This window comes from Phycomyces blakesleeanus (assembly GCF_001638985.1).
Source record: "Phycomyces blakesleeanus NRRL 1555(-) unplaced genomic scaffold PHYBLscaffold_40, whole genome shotgun sequence".
Lineage (NCBI taxonomy): Eukaryota > Fungi > Mucoromycota > Mucoromycetes > Mucorales > Phycomycetaceae > Phycomyces > Phycomyces blakesleeanus.
Window position 1 is genome coordinate 1 of NW_017265170.1, and position 12,432 is coordinate 12,432.

Here is a 12,432-nt window from a genome sequence, read left to right on the forward strand (position 1 = left end):
TTTTGAAAGCGTCGTGATATAGGTTTTAGCCCAGGTCAAAAGATAATAGACAACTATGGTTTCTCCCGCCGATTTCGAAATCGTTGTGACAATGGTGTTGGCCCAGGTAAAAAAAGAAAACGATGCTGTGGTTGCTCCCGTCGATTTCGAAAGCGTTGTGACAATGGTGTTGGCTCAGGTTAAAAAAGAAAACGATGCTGTGGTTGCTCCCGTCGATTTCGAAAGCGTTGTGACAATGGTGTTGGCTCAGGTTAAAAAAGAAAACGATGCTGTGGTTGTTCCCGTCGATTTCGAAAGCGTTGTGACAATGGTGTTGGCTCAGGTTAAAAAAGAAAACGATGCTGTGGTTGCTCCCGTCGATTTCGAAAGCGTTGTGACAATGGTGTTGGCTCAGGTTAAAAAAGAAAACGATGCTGTGGTTGCTCCCGTCGATTTCGAAAGCGTTGTGACAATGGTGTTGGCTCAGGTTAAAAAAGAAAACGATGCTGTGGTTGTTCCCGTCGATTTCGAAAGCGTTGTGACAATGGTGTTGGCCCAGGTAAAAAAAGAAAACGATGCTGTGGTTGCTCCCGTCGATTTCGAAAGCGTTGTGGCGTTGATAGGGATACGAAGGTTTGAATGAGGGCTTGTTTTATTTTCAGAGTCGAATATACAGTGAACGCGTGCAGAAAAGAAAAAATAAAGAGTGTTTGGGTGGTGTTTTTTTACAAAATAATATGCTCTTTTTTCGTATTGTTCCGAGTTCGGCCTATTGTGAGTTGCAATATTCTATGAATGCCGATTCGTGAAAAGGATGACGAGATGTATAGAGGAATCGCAATTAGCCAAATGAATGACGGGATGTATAGAGGAATGCCGATCCCCAAACCGAATGAGGGGACGTAACCAGTTTATTCGAGGCGTTGTTGAAAAGATTTTTTTTTGTTTTGGGCGCGTCACAGTAAAGACTGGTTTTGTATACAGTTCTGCCTGGACACTATTGGGTGCGGACCAGACGGTTTTGGGACTATTGGATGCGGACCAGACGGTTTTGGAGACTATTGGGTGCGGACCAGACGGTTTTGGAGACTATTGGGTGCGGACCAGACGGTTTTGGAGACTATTGGGTGCGGACCAGACGGTTTTGGAGACTATTGGGTGCGGACCAGACGGTTTTGGGACTATTGGATGCGGACCAGACGGTTTTGGAGACTATTGGGTGCGGACCAGACGGTTTTGGAGACTATTGGGTGCGGACCAGACGGTTTTGGAGACTATTGGGTGCGGACCAGACGGTTTTGGAGACTATTGGGTGCGGACCAGACGGTTTTGGGACTATTGGGTGCGGACCAGACGGTTTTGGAGACTATTGGGTGCGGACCAGACGGTTTTGAAACCACTGTATGCTTGACAGTCTCATTTTCAATCGGTCATGCTTAGTTCTATAGTAAGTTTTGATGTGTATGAGTGTATGTGTGTTTGTGTGTATGTTGAATAGGAGTATATATATATATATGACAGCATGCCTATTATAAATTAACAATAATATATATAAAAAACTATAGTAACTTATAATATGTGGGTGGATCCGTGGGTGTTGAATAAGAGTATATATATAGTATTGCACCCAAAATACAATGGCAATATATATAGTTCTAGAGCAGCTTTTGGTTTGTGTTCACAGTCTATTTTCAAGTAGCTTGCTAATATTGTTCTATAGGATTCTTAGTTTTTGAGTACAGAGTGTTTGGTATTTTGTAATAAGAAATTGTTGTATGCGATTATAGAATAGTGATTATGGATCTAAACAGTTTTATATCTTTTCAAGATCCAAATAAAATAAATCTAGTGATTATTACAATATAGATCCATATATTTATAAACACATATGAAGTTATATATTGTTTGGTAGTCCATAGTTTGGATTTGTGGGATTTTATATATGATACCAATTTGGTTTTATTATTGCACCCAGAATGATTTTATTTTTGATTCTATTTGCTTTTGCTCTTGCACACGATATGATTTTATATATAATCCCAATTTGGTTTTATTATTGCACCCAGAATTACTGTATTTCTGATTCTATTTGATTTTATTCTTGCATTCGATATGATTTTATATATAATCCCAATTTGGCTTTACTATTGCACCAGAAATAACTTTACATCGTGTCCCAATTAGATTATTTTATTGCCAGCAATATAATTTTATATATAATCCCGATTTGGGGGGTTTTTTTTATTTTAATCCAGATTTGGTTTTACTTTTACACATGAAATAACCGCATACCTGATCCTAATTTGATTTCATTCTTGTACTTGATATAATTTTATATATAATTCCAACCAGATTTTAGTTTTGCACCCAAAATAAATTTATATCTTGTTTCAGTTGGATTTTATTATTGTCAGTTATATAATTTTATATATGCTACCGACTTGGTTTTACTCTTGAATCGAAATTTACTTTTATTGATTTATCACATCGACTTTTGTCTTCGCACCAATTATTTCTAGATCAAATATACACGGGTTTGTTTCTCAAAAGTATATGCTAGAGTCTATACATATAGACTATATATATATTTATATATGTTACGTTTATTTTTTTTTGAATAATATTAAAATAAAATAAATTAATAAATAAAATAAATAAAATAAATTTTGAACTATAATGAATGAAAACGTTTTAGAGATAATATCTTGTATGTTATTACTAAGTATATACTATATTACTAAATATAACATTCAGTTTGAGTTGTAGAGTATTTAAATTATTTTTTATAAGTAGAAAATACGATTTCTACTAATGGTTTATATGTTGCAAAATAAGGTTCTTCAAAATAAAAAAGGAAACTTGTAGTTCTGATAGCTGCTGCACTGTATTAGCCTAAAAAACGGCAGAAAAAAGTATATTTTTCATTTTCATAAGAAACCATGTAAAATTCGACGTGTCTGGAATTAAAACATACAACACACTTATACGTCTGAAAAAATGTAACGTTACACAATTTAAACTGAACGTCCTTTTTTCCAGTTTTACTAAACATACTAGTGTGTGGATATAAAGAATAAACCTTAATAATAGGACAAAAACTAGGAAAAATATAACTGATTGAGCTTGAGTTTTAGACTATATATATAGAATCAGCTCTTATTCTATCTTTTTTCTATAATTCTGCAGTCAACTACAAACAGAAATCTTAAGTAGTATACATATAAACCTATATAAAGAAAAGAAAAAAAAGAAAAAAAGAAAAAAAAAGTAGAAAAAAAGAAAGAATAAATAAATACATTAAAATAATTAATGTATGTGGGTAGAAAAGAGACCGAGTTTATTTGACTAAAGTGAAAGGCACAAGAATAAGAAGAGTTTGGTGTGATAGTAATTTTATTATAAAAAAGAATAAGAATGTTTTAGTGGTAGAATATTTGTATTATGTTAAAAGTCGGGGGGCAGTGGAGTAGAGGGGGGTAGTGTATGAGAAATAGTTTAATTTTTTATATTGTATGATGTGTAACAGATAATTTATATGTATATTGTAGTGCTGAGAATTTTGGTGCGAAAGAAATAATTTATATGTATATTGTAGTGCTGAGAATTATGGTGTGTACTGATTAAGAGAGATTGAAACGATGGGACTTGTGTTAGGTAATGAAACGTTGGTCCAGAACAAGATATTTCAAAATATATAGAATTACGAAGTGTACTTATGAAAATGGTGGTATATGACACTCTGGAAAAAAGTAGGGAAATAATGATGTGTATATATGGGTAAATTGTACTAGAGTAATGTGATATATCATAGTTGATATTTTTTTCACTAGGTTTTAAGGTCATTTAGCAAGTGTGTGCGATATTTACAAACACTACAGTATATGTAAATGAGGGGTTCCGCAAGTAAGGTTTGATAACACTGTGGTAATCCAGACACTTGGATGTTTGATTTATCACAGATAAGACTATATTCTTATTGGGATAGTTTAGTAGTCATCATCTTTTCAGTATATAATATATATATACTATTAAGTAATCAGGTCAATAATTATTAAAGTCAGTATTGTAGATAATATCTTAAAGATTGTTAAGATAATTATATCATACTGGTGGCTAAACTGTGTCAGAGCAATATGGATCTAATTTAGTAGGAAGTCCTAAAGCTCTTGTATAAAAAAGAAAAGAATAGCTAAGAGTTAAAGAAGTACAATTTATGACTTGATGTTATAATTATAACTGACAATAGTTAAGCAGTAAATTTACTCTAATAATCAAATATAGTAAAGAAAGAAAGCCTTAAGAAATTAAGATGTAATGACAAGGGCAGATTGTGTTTTCTTATAAAAAGAGATACTTTTTATTTGTAAATAAAGAACAGCTTCTATATAGTTTCAAAGTATTTTTATACATCTCTATTATCAAATTTATTTATTTTTTACTGTTTTATATCTGAAATATCACATCTATGTATAAGTTTCAATATTTTGATTTCTTTTAAAGTGTAGTGATCTTTTAATAGCGTCTTTTGCAATTAGTGTTTAAAAGGAAAAAACTGTTTCTATTTCCAAAATTTGTTGACTTAAAAGAAAATACATCATATAAGAGTTGGATTGGCTGGTAAATATTATATAGCAATATTTATATAATTACTTTTACTAAACTTTGTTGTATTTAGAAAGCAAAATAATATATTTATCTTCATGACTAGTAATTTTTATCAAATAATAATTCACAGTTTTAGAGAGCTGTTTTACGATCTAAGATCACATATTGTTGGGTGTAATTTATATTACAATCTTTCAAACAAAGTCCGCACGACTTTAAAATCCGCTTACTCATCTTTGCAACCTTATTTCACACTTACATTAATCTATAATCTTATAAATATGACACTTGCATATTCAAACCAAAATAAAGGCAACCACCCCATAAGCTTAAGAGGTTTTCGAATACTGAGAAGTCTATCATGATTGGGATGCATAAAGCTGGAATATCCATTCCAGAAATCTCCCGCTCCAAATGTATACCTGTAGAATCTCTTCTCAGTATAATAAAAAAGTATAAGGAAACTGGATTTGTCGAAGATAAGCCTTGTTCAGGAAGACCAAAGTGCTTGATTCTAGAGGCAAACATCATTTGGATAGACTTATAAGAAGTGAGCAACACCAGTCTTTATCAGATATTGTAAGAGGTATTAGAAATTTCACTGGTCAGTATATATCTGAAAATACAGTCAGTAAATAACTGCATAACCTGAGCATATTCTCTCGTGCTGCAGCGAGGAAGTCTCAGCTAACTGAAAAAGACATGGCCATTTATTGCAAATGGGCAAAAGAAAGAATGAACTGGAAAGAAGAATAGAAGACAGTTATATGGAGTAATAAATCAAATTTTCTTCTTTTCAGAGTAGATGGAAAAGTTTGCTCATAGAGAAAGACTGGCAAGAGGCTTTGCACAGACTGTGTTCAACAAAAAGTACAAGAAAATGGAGGATCTGTAATGATATGGAGCTGCATAACCACTGAAGGACTTGGAAGTAGCTCTGCAAGAAGAGTGGCAAAAAATAGATAGAAAAACATGTGCAGATCTATGTCTCAAAATGTATAACAAATTAGTAGCCATCAAAGAGAACAAAGGTAAGCCTATTCCATATTAAATAAATAATCATATTTATACCAGACAAAGGTTTTTCTCTAAGCTGCATTATAGTTATCACTGAAAAAATAGGGTAATTTCATCTATGGCGTAGGGTACTATTCTTTGTGGAGTGGTAGCTTAAATTTCCATCACTTTTGTCTTTTTTATTTTCGATGGCGATGATAATGCTCGGTCTGTTTTATTGGATAAAAAAACGAGTTTACTCTTTTTTGTAAAAAATGTCTGCAAGATTTCTTTTTGGGACTTGTAGCCATGTCGCAGGGTCAATAGTTGTAGGAAACTTAAACCAACTGATATCTTTTGAGTGAGATAATAAAGCTTTTTATTGTTGTAATATTTATTTATAAGTATGATGAGGTTAATGGTCGTGATATTACTACAAATATTTTTGTTGTATATGCTCTACAGCTAATAAAATGTACATGACGACATGTTTTAACAAAAGTGTGTATTATTGTATTTTAGAATGAGGCAATCAATTACTGTTTAGAGAACTGCCCATTTTAACAGCCGGAATAAACTATGTTATTTTGGAAGCTGGTGTAATTTGGAAAGATATATATTAAATTGTGTTCCTGAACAATTTTCTATTCTTGTCAATTCTAAAGACTTAAAAAATAAAACATACGCACACAATATGTCAAACAACAACAACAATTCAGAATGCAAGTGCTCTAAATGCTCTTCCAATAGCATGGGATTTGTTTTGGTGTCTACCCAAACACTCAGAAGACATGCACAACAGGATATCGTGAGACAATATCAGTCAGGATCTTCTTGTAAGTTCAAATTTAAGAAAATTATTATTGAGACAATTTTAATTAAATATTTATTTTCATATAATATAGCCTCAGTTATAGAAGTAATGTCAAATGACAATGACATGGAGATTGACTTTGAAGACAATGTTGATGCCGAAGATCAAGTTGAAGGTATGCATAGTATTTTTATTAAAGTTTTATAATCATTTATAATATCTAATAATTTGATTCTTTTTTACCTAACAAAACAGCCAAAGACTTACCTCTTTTTGGCATTGATTCCTTGTTTGATTCTGAAAGCGAAGATGAGGGTGTCATTGAAGCAACCATTTTGGATATTTCTGACGATGAATCTGATGATGTTAGAGGTTAGTACAAAAAGCACATATAAATCAATAAAGTCAACAAGTATTGATTTTTTTTCAAATAGAGCACTTTTCTTCATCCAATATGCCAGTCGATCCTACTCATGCTTTCATTGCTTCTTTTGCTGCCTTCTTCATATCCAAATATGTTGTCAATTCTGGTGGTGCTGTTCTGTTAAAGTTTCTTAACGAAGTATTGGCACACTTTGGACAGTCTTTCCGTCTTCCCCTCAGTATAAACGGTGTCAACTCTATGACCGGTCTCAGCGACGTGACTTGAGGTGTCCAGCGGTTTGTTGCATGTGGCGATTGTAACAAAGTATACGAAGAGTCTGATGTTGTTCCAGAGTGCTGTAATTTCGAGAGACTCTCTGGTAGAGAATGTGGAAACGCTCTTTTCTTTGCAACATCAAGAGCCTTGACTATCCCCAAAAAGATCTACATGTATAACTTCATAATCAAAACATTGTCTATCCTTTTTTGCTGCCCTGGATTCGAAGACATCATCAACCATTGGAGAATCAGAGTGCAAGTTCCAGGCATGATATTTGACATTTACGACAGTATGAAGTGGAACAGTCTGAAGGATAGTAATGGTTTACCGTTTGTGAATCATGAGTGCTCCATAATGCTTACCATGAACATCAATTGGTTTCAACCTTTCGATGGGGTCACTTACTCCTGTGGTGTGACATACCTTTGCATCAACAACTTGCCAAGATCGGAACGGTACAAGAAGGAGAATGTTGTTCTCGTTGGTCTCATGCCAGGACCCAAGGAAGCAAAGACAAGTGAAATCAATCACTACCTCCGTCCCCTTGTTGCGGAACTCAACCAGTTGTATGGTGGTGTGGTGATACCTACCGTACAGTGCCCATCTGGTGCTCTTGTCCGTTCTGCCCTTCTTCTTGTTGCTTGTGACATTCCTGCCACCCATAAGAATTGTGGGTTTACCTCTCATTCAAGCACATGTGCGTGCAATAAGTGCAACCAACAGTTCCCTCGCCTTCCAGACTCCAATGCTGTGGACTACTCTGCGTTCGTACTTTCTGAGTGGGTGCCTCGCACTGATGCCAAAAACTGTTGTGATGCCAAGTTGTGGAGAATGGCCAGCAGTGATGCACAAAGAAAGAGATTGGAGAGGGAAAATGGTGTCCGATGGTCAGAATTGCATGACCTGGTTTACTTTAACCTCGTAGAATGCACTGTCATAAATCCGATGCACAACCTGTACCTCGAAACAGCAAAGAGAATAATGGAGAAATGGAGATCTTCAGGTCTCATCACAGATGCACACTTGGCTGAAATGCAGTTGGATGCTGACAAGATTGTACTGCCAGAGGACTACACGCCATTAGGGACAAAGATTGGGCATGGCTTCCCATTCATGAATGCCGACAAATGGAAGTCTTGGTACTTGGTGTACTCTCCTGTTCTTCTGCGTGGTCGTCTACCTGAAGCTCATCTCAGTAACTGGACAACGTTTGTCAATGCATGCCAGTACCTCTCAATGCCAAGCATATCTACGGCTCACCTTGATGAAGCCCATCAATCTTTGGAGGCCTTCTGCAGAGAGTGCGAGAAGTTGTATAAAGTCCCGTTTCTTTTGCCAAACATGCATCTCCATCTTCATCTGCGAGAGACTATACTGAACTTTGGTCCGGTTTATGGCTATTGGCTTTTTACTTTTGAAAGATGCAATGGTATCTTAAAAAACTACGCAGCAAATAGAAAAGATGGGTTTGAGAGAACCTATATGAAGAAGTATCTTGATGAAGCATACCAGAGAGATCTTATTTGCCAAACTTTGCTAATAACTCAATCTGAGCATTTAGCAATCATCCTTGAGCTCACTGCATCCACTGCCAATTCCATTACCACTTCTACTTCCACTTCCACTGCCACCTCAATCCAATTCGATATCAATGCTTTTCTTAATTCTCCTGAGATCAACTTTGATATCATCAAGGGAAACAAGCCTTTGCCCCCTTTTGCACTTCTTTAGCTCTAAAGGGGAACATTTCCATGGATGAATCCAAGTATGAGCATTTGTTGGAATACTTTCGCAAGACATACAATGATCAAACTCTTGTTCATTATCGTCAGGCTGGTCATTCCAATAATTTTGTTAATAACTGGATACAGAAGTTTGAATCAATCGATCTTCTCGGGCAAATCTACAAGAGCAAAACAAAGAATCAGTGCGGGTCATTGATGCAAGCCTTGTTTGAGACAAGTGATGGTAGAAGTACCAAGCCGTACGCAGGCCAAATCCAGTACCTCTTTGTCAATACTGCTGTAAACTCGTTTGCTGATCATACAAGCCAGCATGTATTTGCATATGTATGATGGTACAAGGAAGTTTTACTTCAGCCCAGAGCAGGAGAAGGAGTTGAGGTGAATGAGGTGGGGTTAGAAGATGACAGCATGAACAGCATTCTCTCAGTGCATAGAATCCGTTATCCAGTTGCAGTAGGCGAGCACCTTGGTCTAGAAGGCAAAGTTCAGATGTGTGTAGTTCCTTTGCCACGAAAAATATATATTTAGATTCAAATACAAAAATAAAACATGTATAAAAAATATTAATTAATACAGGCTAATTTATAGAACTGCACATTTATTTTTTATTATTTCTATAAATTTTTGTTTGTACTTGGCATGCTATACATGCATCTGTATACATCATGCTAATCTGTAAACATAAACAAGTAGAAAAAAGACTCTAAAATAGTTGGCAAGAAAAAAATGATTTATTTTGAAAAGCATCAATCTGGTAAAGTGACTGCCAAATTCTTGGGAATGCTCACTTCTTTCTCATAAGGGATGCGCTTTTTCAAGCTTTCTGAATTTTTCTTCAAACAGATAACAGTAAGTTTATCAATATTAATAATAAACGTCTGGAGCTGGTTTAAAGAATAAATAGTATTAATAAAGTATTATTATTTTCTTTAAAGCATAGATGGATGTTTAATATTATCTCATCAGTTCTCCAGCTGAGACGATATGCCCACACTTTGTTATCTTTATCTGACTTGCCATCAGACATCACATCAATAGAAAGAATATTTCTGCTATCATATCGATTCATGCCCTCATGAATAGCCTCTCTGTATGTCTGGTACGTGATAATACAACGGTCAAGAAGCTACCAAAGAGTATTGTATTAAAACATTAAATCAATAGTAAATTAACTTTATTTTAAAACTTACGGTCTTCTTTCTGTTGTGTCTTCTTTCAGCTTTATTTCTAGCCATAATCTTCTCTGCTGAGGTCCGGAAGACTCGCACTTGATTTTGGTAGTGATTCTTTATTATATTCATAATGACACTCTTTGACACATTTGTGCAACATCTTTGAGGTCTCAGGTACTTGAAGAGAGCCAGTGCAAGTGTCTTGTTGTACTTGTCGCCATACGCGCCAGTCATTGACCATGCTGATCTATTATTATTCTCAGCAACTTTGAGCAGGTCTGTGCTAACAAAGTTTGGTTTCTTGATGTAACTATTGATAAGTTGCTATAAAAACAGTATTAGATATATTAATCAGTAATGTTATTATTATCAATTTACTTACAGAAATCAAGGGATGATGTTTCGCTCCAAGGTCAAGATCATCATCCATGGAAGAAGAAGAATCCGCTGGTACAGCAGAAGGCATCACGGAATTTTGGCTGGTCATTGCCTTTTTTATTTCAGCATTTTCAGTCATGAGCTGAAGGACCGAGTTCTTCAAAAATTCATTTGTCTTGTTGGACAAATCCAGGCCATTCTTCAAATAAGTTATTGCATCAGTCACTCCTTTTGCATTTTCTTGCAAGGATTGCATCGACACATTGTTGGCTGCCAACAAGGTAAAGACGTGATCCATTGGGGTCACAGCGACTTGAACTTCAGGGGCTGTGTCAACTGCTACTTCTGGAGTTGGTGTATCAATTGGAGCAACAACACCTGCAATTGTGCTATTAAGAACAGCATTCATGCGTAGGTTGGGTCGGCGGGGAGCAGTAGGAATACGCTTTGTCATTTTCTGTTAATAAAATAAATATTAATAATTTTCAACTAATATTGTACAATTCACTACACTTGTTATATCATATTTAAAATTTACATACTAGTAAAGAGGATAAGCGGTGCAGATTAACTCTCTACCTTTCATTTGATATTTAAGCACATCTCCCAACCGCTTGATCCACATTTAGACAACTTCTTTTCTAACTCAATGGGGCACAAAGTAGTATTTCAAGATGACGGTGGTCATCTTCTTTTGGAGTATTACTTTTTACAGCCCGCATTTTGTCAGGGTCAAACTGGATTTTAAGACAAGTCTTTTTTTTTTCCTTTTTTTTTCTTTTAACAACATTTATTATTGATATTTTCTTTGTTTCTCTTTTGCTTATGTTTTTACAATTTCACTTATAATTTTTTCTTTCTTTTATAGCTCAATACCAAATATGTGTCTCTTTGTTTGGCTATACTCTGTCTGATATATCAAGGTAAGATATCATTCTCTTACAGATCTTTGTTACTCATCATATTGTTTGTCTAGCCATTGCTACCCATTTCCATTGAGTCTCATCATCTCTTAATCGAACATGATGGTAAGTTTTTTTCTTAAAAAAAATTCAAATTATTCTTTTGTCTTCCTCATAGATATATATTTATTTTTATTATGATTTATTAGTTATGTCTAATATTATGCACGAAGACGTATAATCAGTAATATTTGGTAAGTTAACTACAATATATTTAATAAATATGCCTTTACTACGCACAATATTAATAATTATTCATTTTTAGAATGTATCTCTATTCAAAGACTACTGGTATTGTCTTGATAATTCTGAAGAACATGTTTATATCAAGTTTATGTCAAGTCTTCTCCGCCTTGTAAGTATTTATGAAGAAATTTCAATTTAAATCATTTACTAATTCTTCTTTTCTATTAATCATTTTTTAATAGCATTCCCGCTATTAAAGTATGTATTCCATGTCTACTCCTGGAAGGCTTTAAATTATATATAGCGAGCAAGAAGTATTAGCGATTATAATAGCTATAGTATCAAAACTGTCGCGAAATTAGTATTTTTATCTAGAAAAGATTTTCCTATCAAATAAAACAAAATTGAACAAAAAATGTATAACCTAATGTTTTTCCAAAAAATAAATAAATAAAAGTAAAATAAATAAACAAACCAAAGAGGCTTGTTTATAAAAATCTACCCATGCTTTGTTTCTCTTTTCCATTGTAAAAAAACCTAGTTTCATTGCTTTTGTGTGTATAAAAAACCTAGTTTCATCACTTTGAGCATGTATAAAAAACCAACTATCATCATTTCTTTATATTGTAAAAAACCTACAATCATCTCTTTGATAGTTTTTAAAGCATTTCTGCAGCCAATAAAAAAACCTGGTAAAAATAATAATATGGGATGCTAGCTCTTTATAGACCTCAAAATATAACACATAAAGAGGTAGACTCGATAGGAGTAAAGCGTAACTACAATATTTATTCAGTTTCCATAGTTTGCGGACTGACAATCGTTCTACATTGGGTTTTCGTGTACCCGTTGTTATGATGATACGCATCAGCACCATAGATGATATCGTACCATTGCTCAAAATGATATATCACAAAAATTGTGATGATATCGGCTCAATCATCTACATTTT

At 34.3% G+C, this 12,432-nt stretch overlaps 5 protein-coding genes across 5 annotated transcripts; 4 read left to right on the plus strand and 1 right to left on the minus strand.

The window, feature by feature from the left end:
- Nucleotides 1-55: 55 nt before the first annotated feature.
- PHYBLDRAFT_119611 (hypothetical protein) lies at nt 56-622 on the plus strand (the record flags this gene model as incomplete). Its single annotated transcript, XM_018428696.1, has 1 exon — nt 56-622. One exon carries the CDS (start codon nt 56-58, stop codon nt 620-622), a length of 567 nt encoding a protein of 188 aa, XP_018283925.1.
- A 5,652-nt stretch (nt 623-6,274) lies between these two features.
- On the plus strand, nt 6,275-7,043 carry PHYBLDRAFT_175631 (hypothetical protein; the record flags this gene model as incomplete). The annotated part of the gene is made up of 4 exons (XM_018437530.1): nt 6,275-6,416; nt 6,486-6,569; nt 6,650-6,766; nt 6,829-7,043. The coding sequence occupies 4 exons, from the start codon at nt 6,275-6,277 to the stop codon at nt 7,041-7,043; spliced, it is 558 nt and encodes a 185-aa protein (XP_018283926.1).
- A 429-nt stretch (nt 7,044-7,472) lies between these two features.
- PHYBLDRAFT_102310 (hypothetical protein) lies at nt 7,473-8,000 on the plus strand (the record flags this gene model as incomplete). Its single annotated transcript, XM_018427703.1, has 1 exon — nt 7,473-8,000. A coding segment is annotated over one exon (528 nt), but the record flags the coding sequence as incomplete, so codon positions are not given.
- An 18-nt stretch (nt 8,001-8,018) lies between these two features.
- Nucleotides 8,019-9,310, plus strand: PHYBLDRAFT_175632 (hypothetical protein; the record flags this gene model as incomplete). The annotated part of the gene is made up of 3 exons (XM_018437531.1): nt 8,019-8,466; nt 8,733-9,106; nt 9,137-9,310. The coding sequence occupies 3 exons, from the start codon at nt 8,019-8,021 to the stop codon at nt 9,308-9,310; spliced, it is 996 nt and encodes a 331-aa protein (XP_018283928.1).
- Nucleotides 9,311-9,528: 218 nt separating this feature from the next.
- Nucleotides 9,529-10,786, minus strand: PHYBLDRAFT_175633 (hypothetical protein; the record flags this gene model as incomplete). The annotated part of the gene is made up of 4 exons (XM_018437532.1): nt 9,529-9,666; nt 9,777-9,908; nt 9,973-10,278; nt 10,337-10,786. The coding sequence occupies 4 exons, from the start codon at nt 10,784-10,786 to the stop codon at nt 9,529-9,531; spliced, it is 1,026 nt and encodes a 341-aa protein (XP_018283929.1).
- Between the last annotated feature and the right edge of the window lie 1,646 nt (nt 10,787-12,432).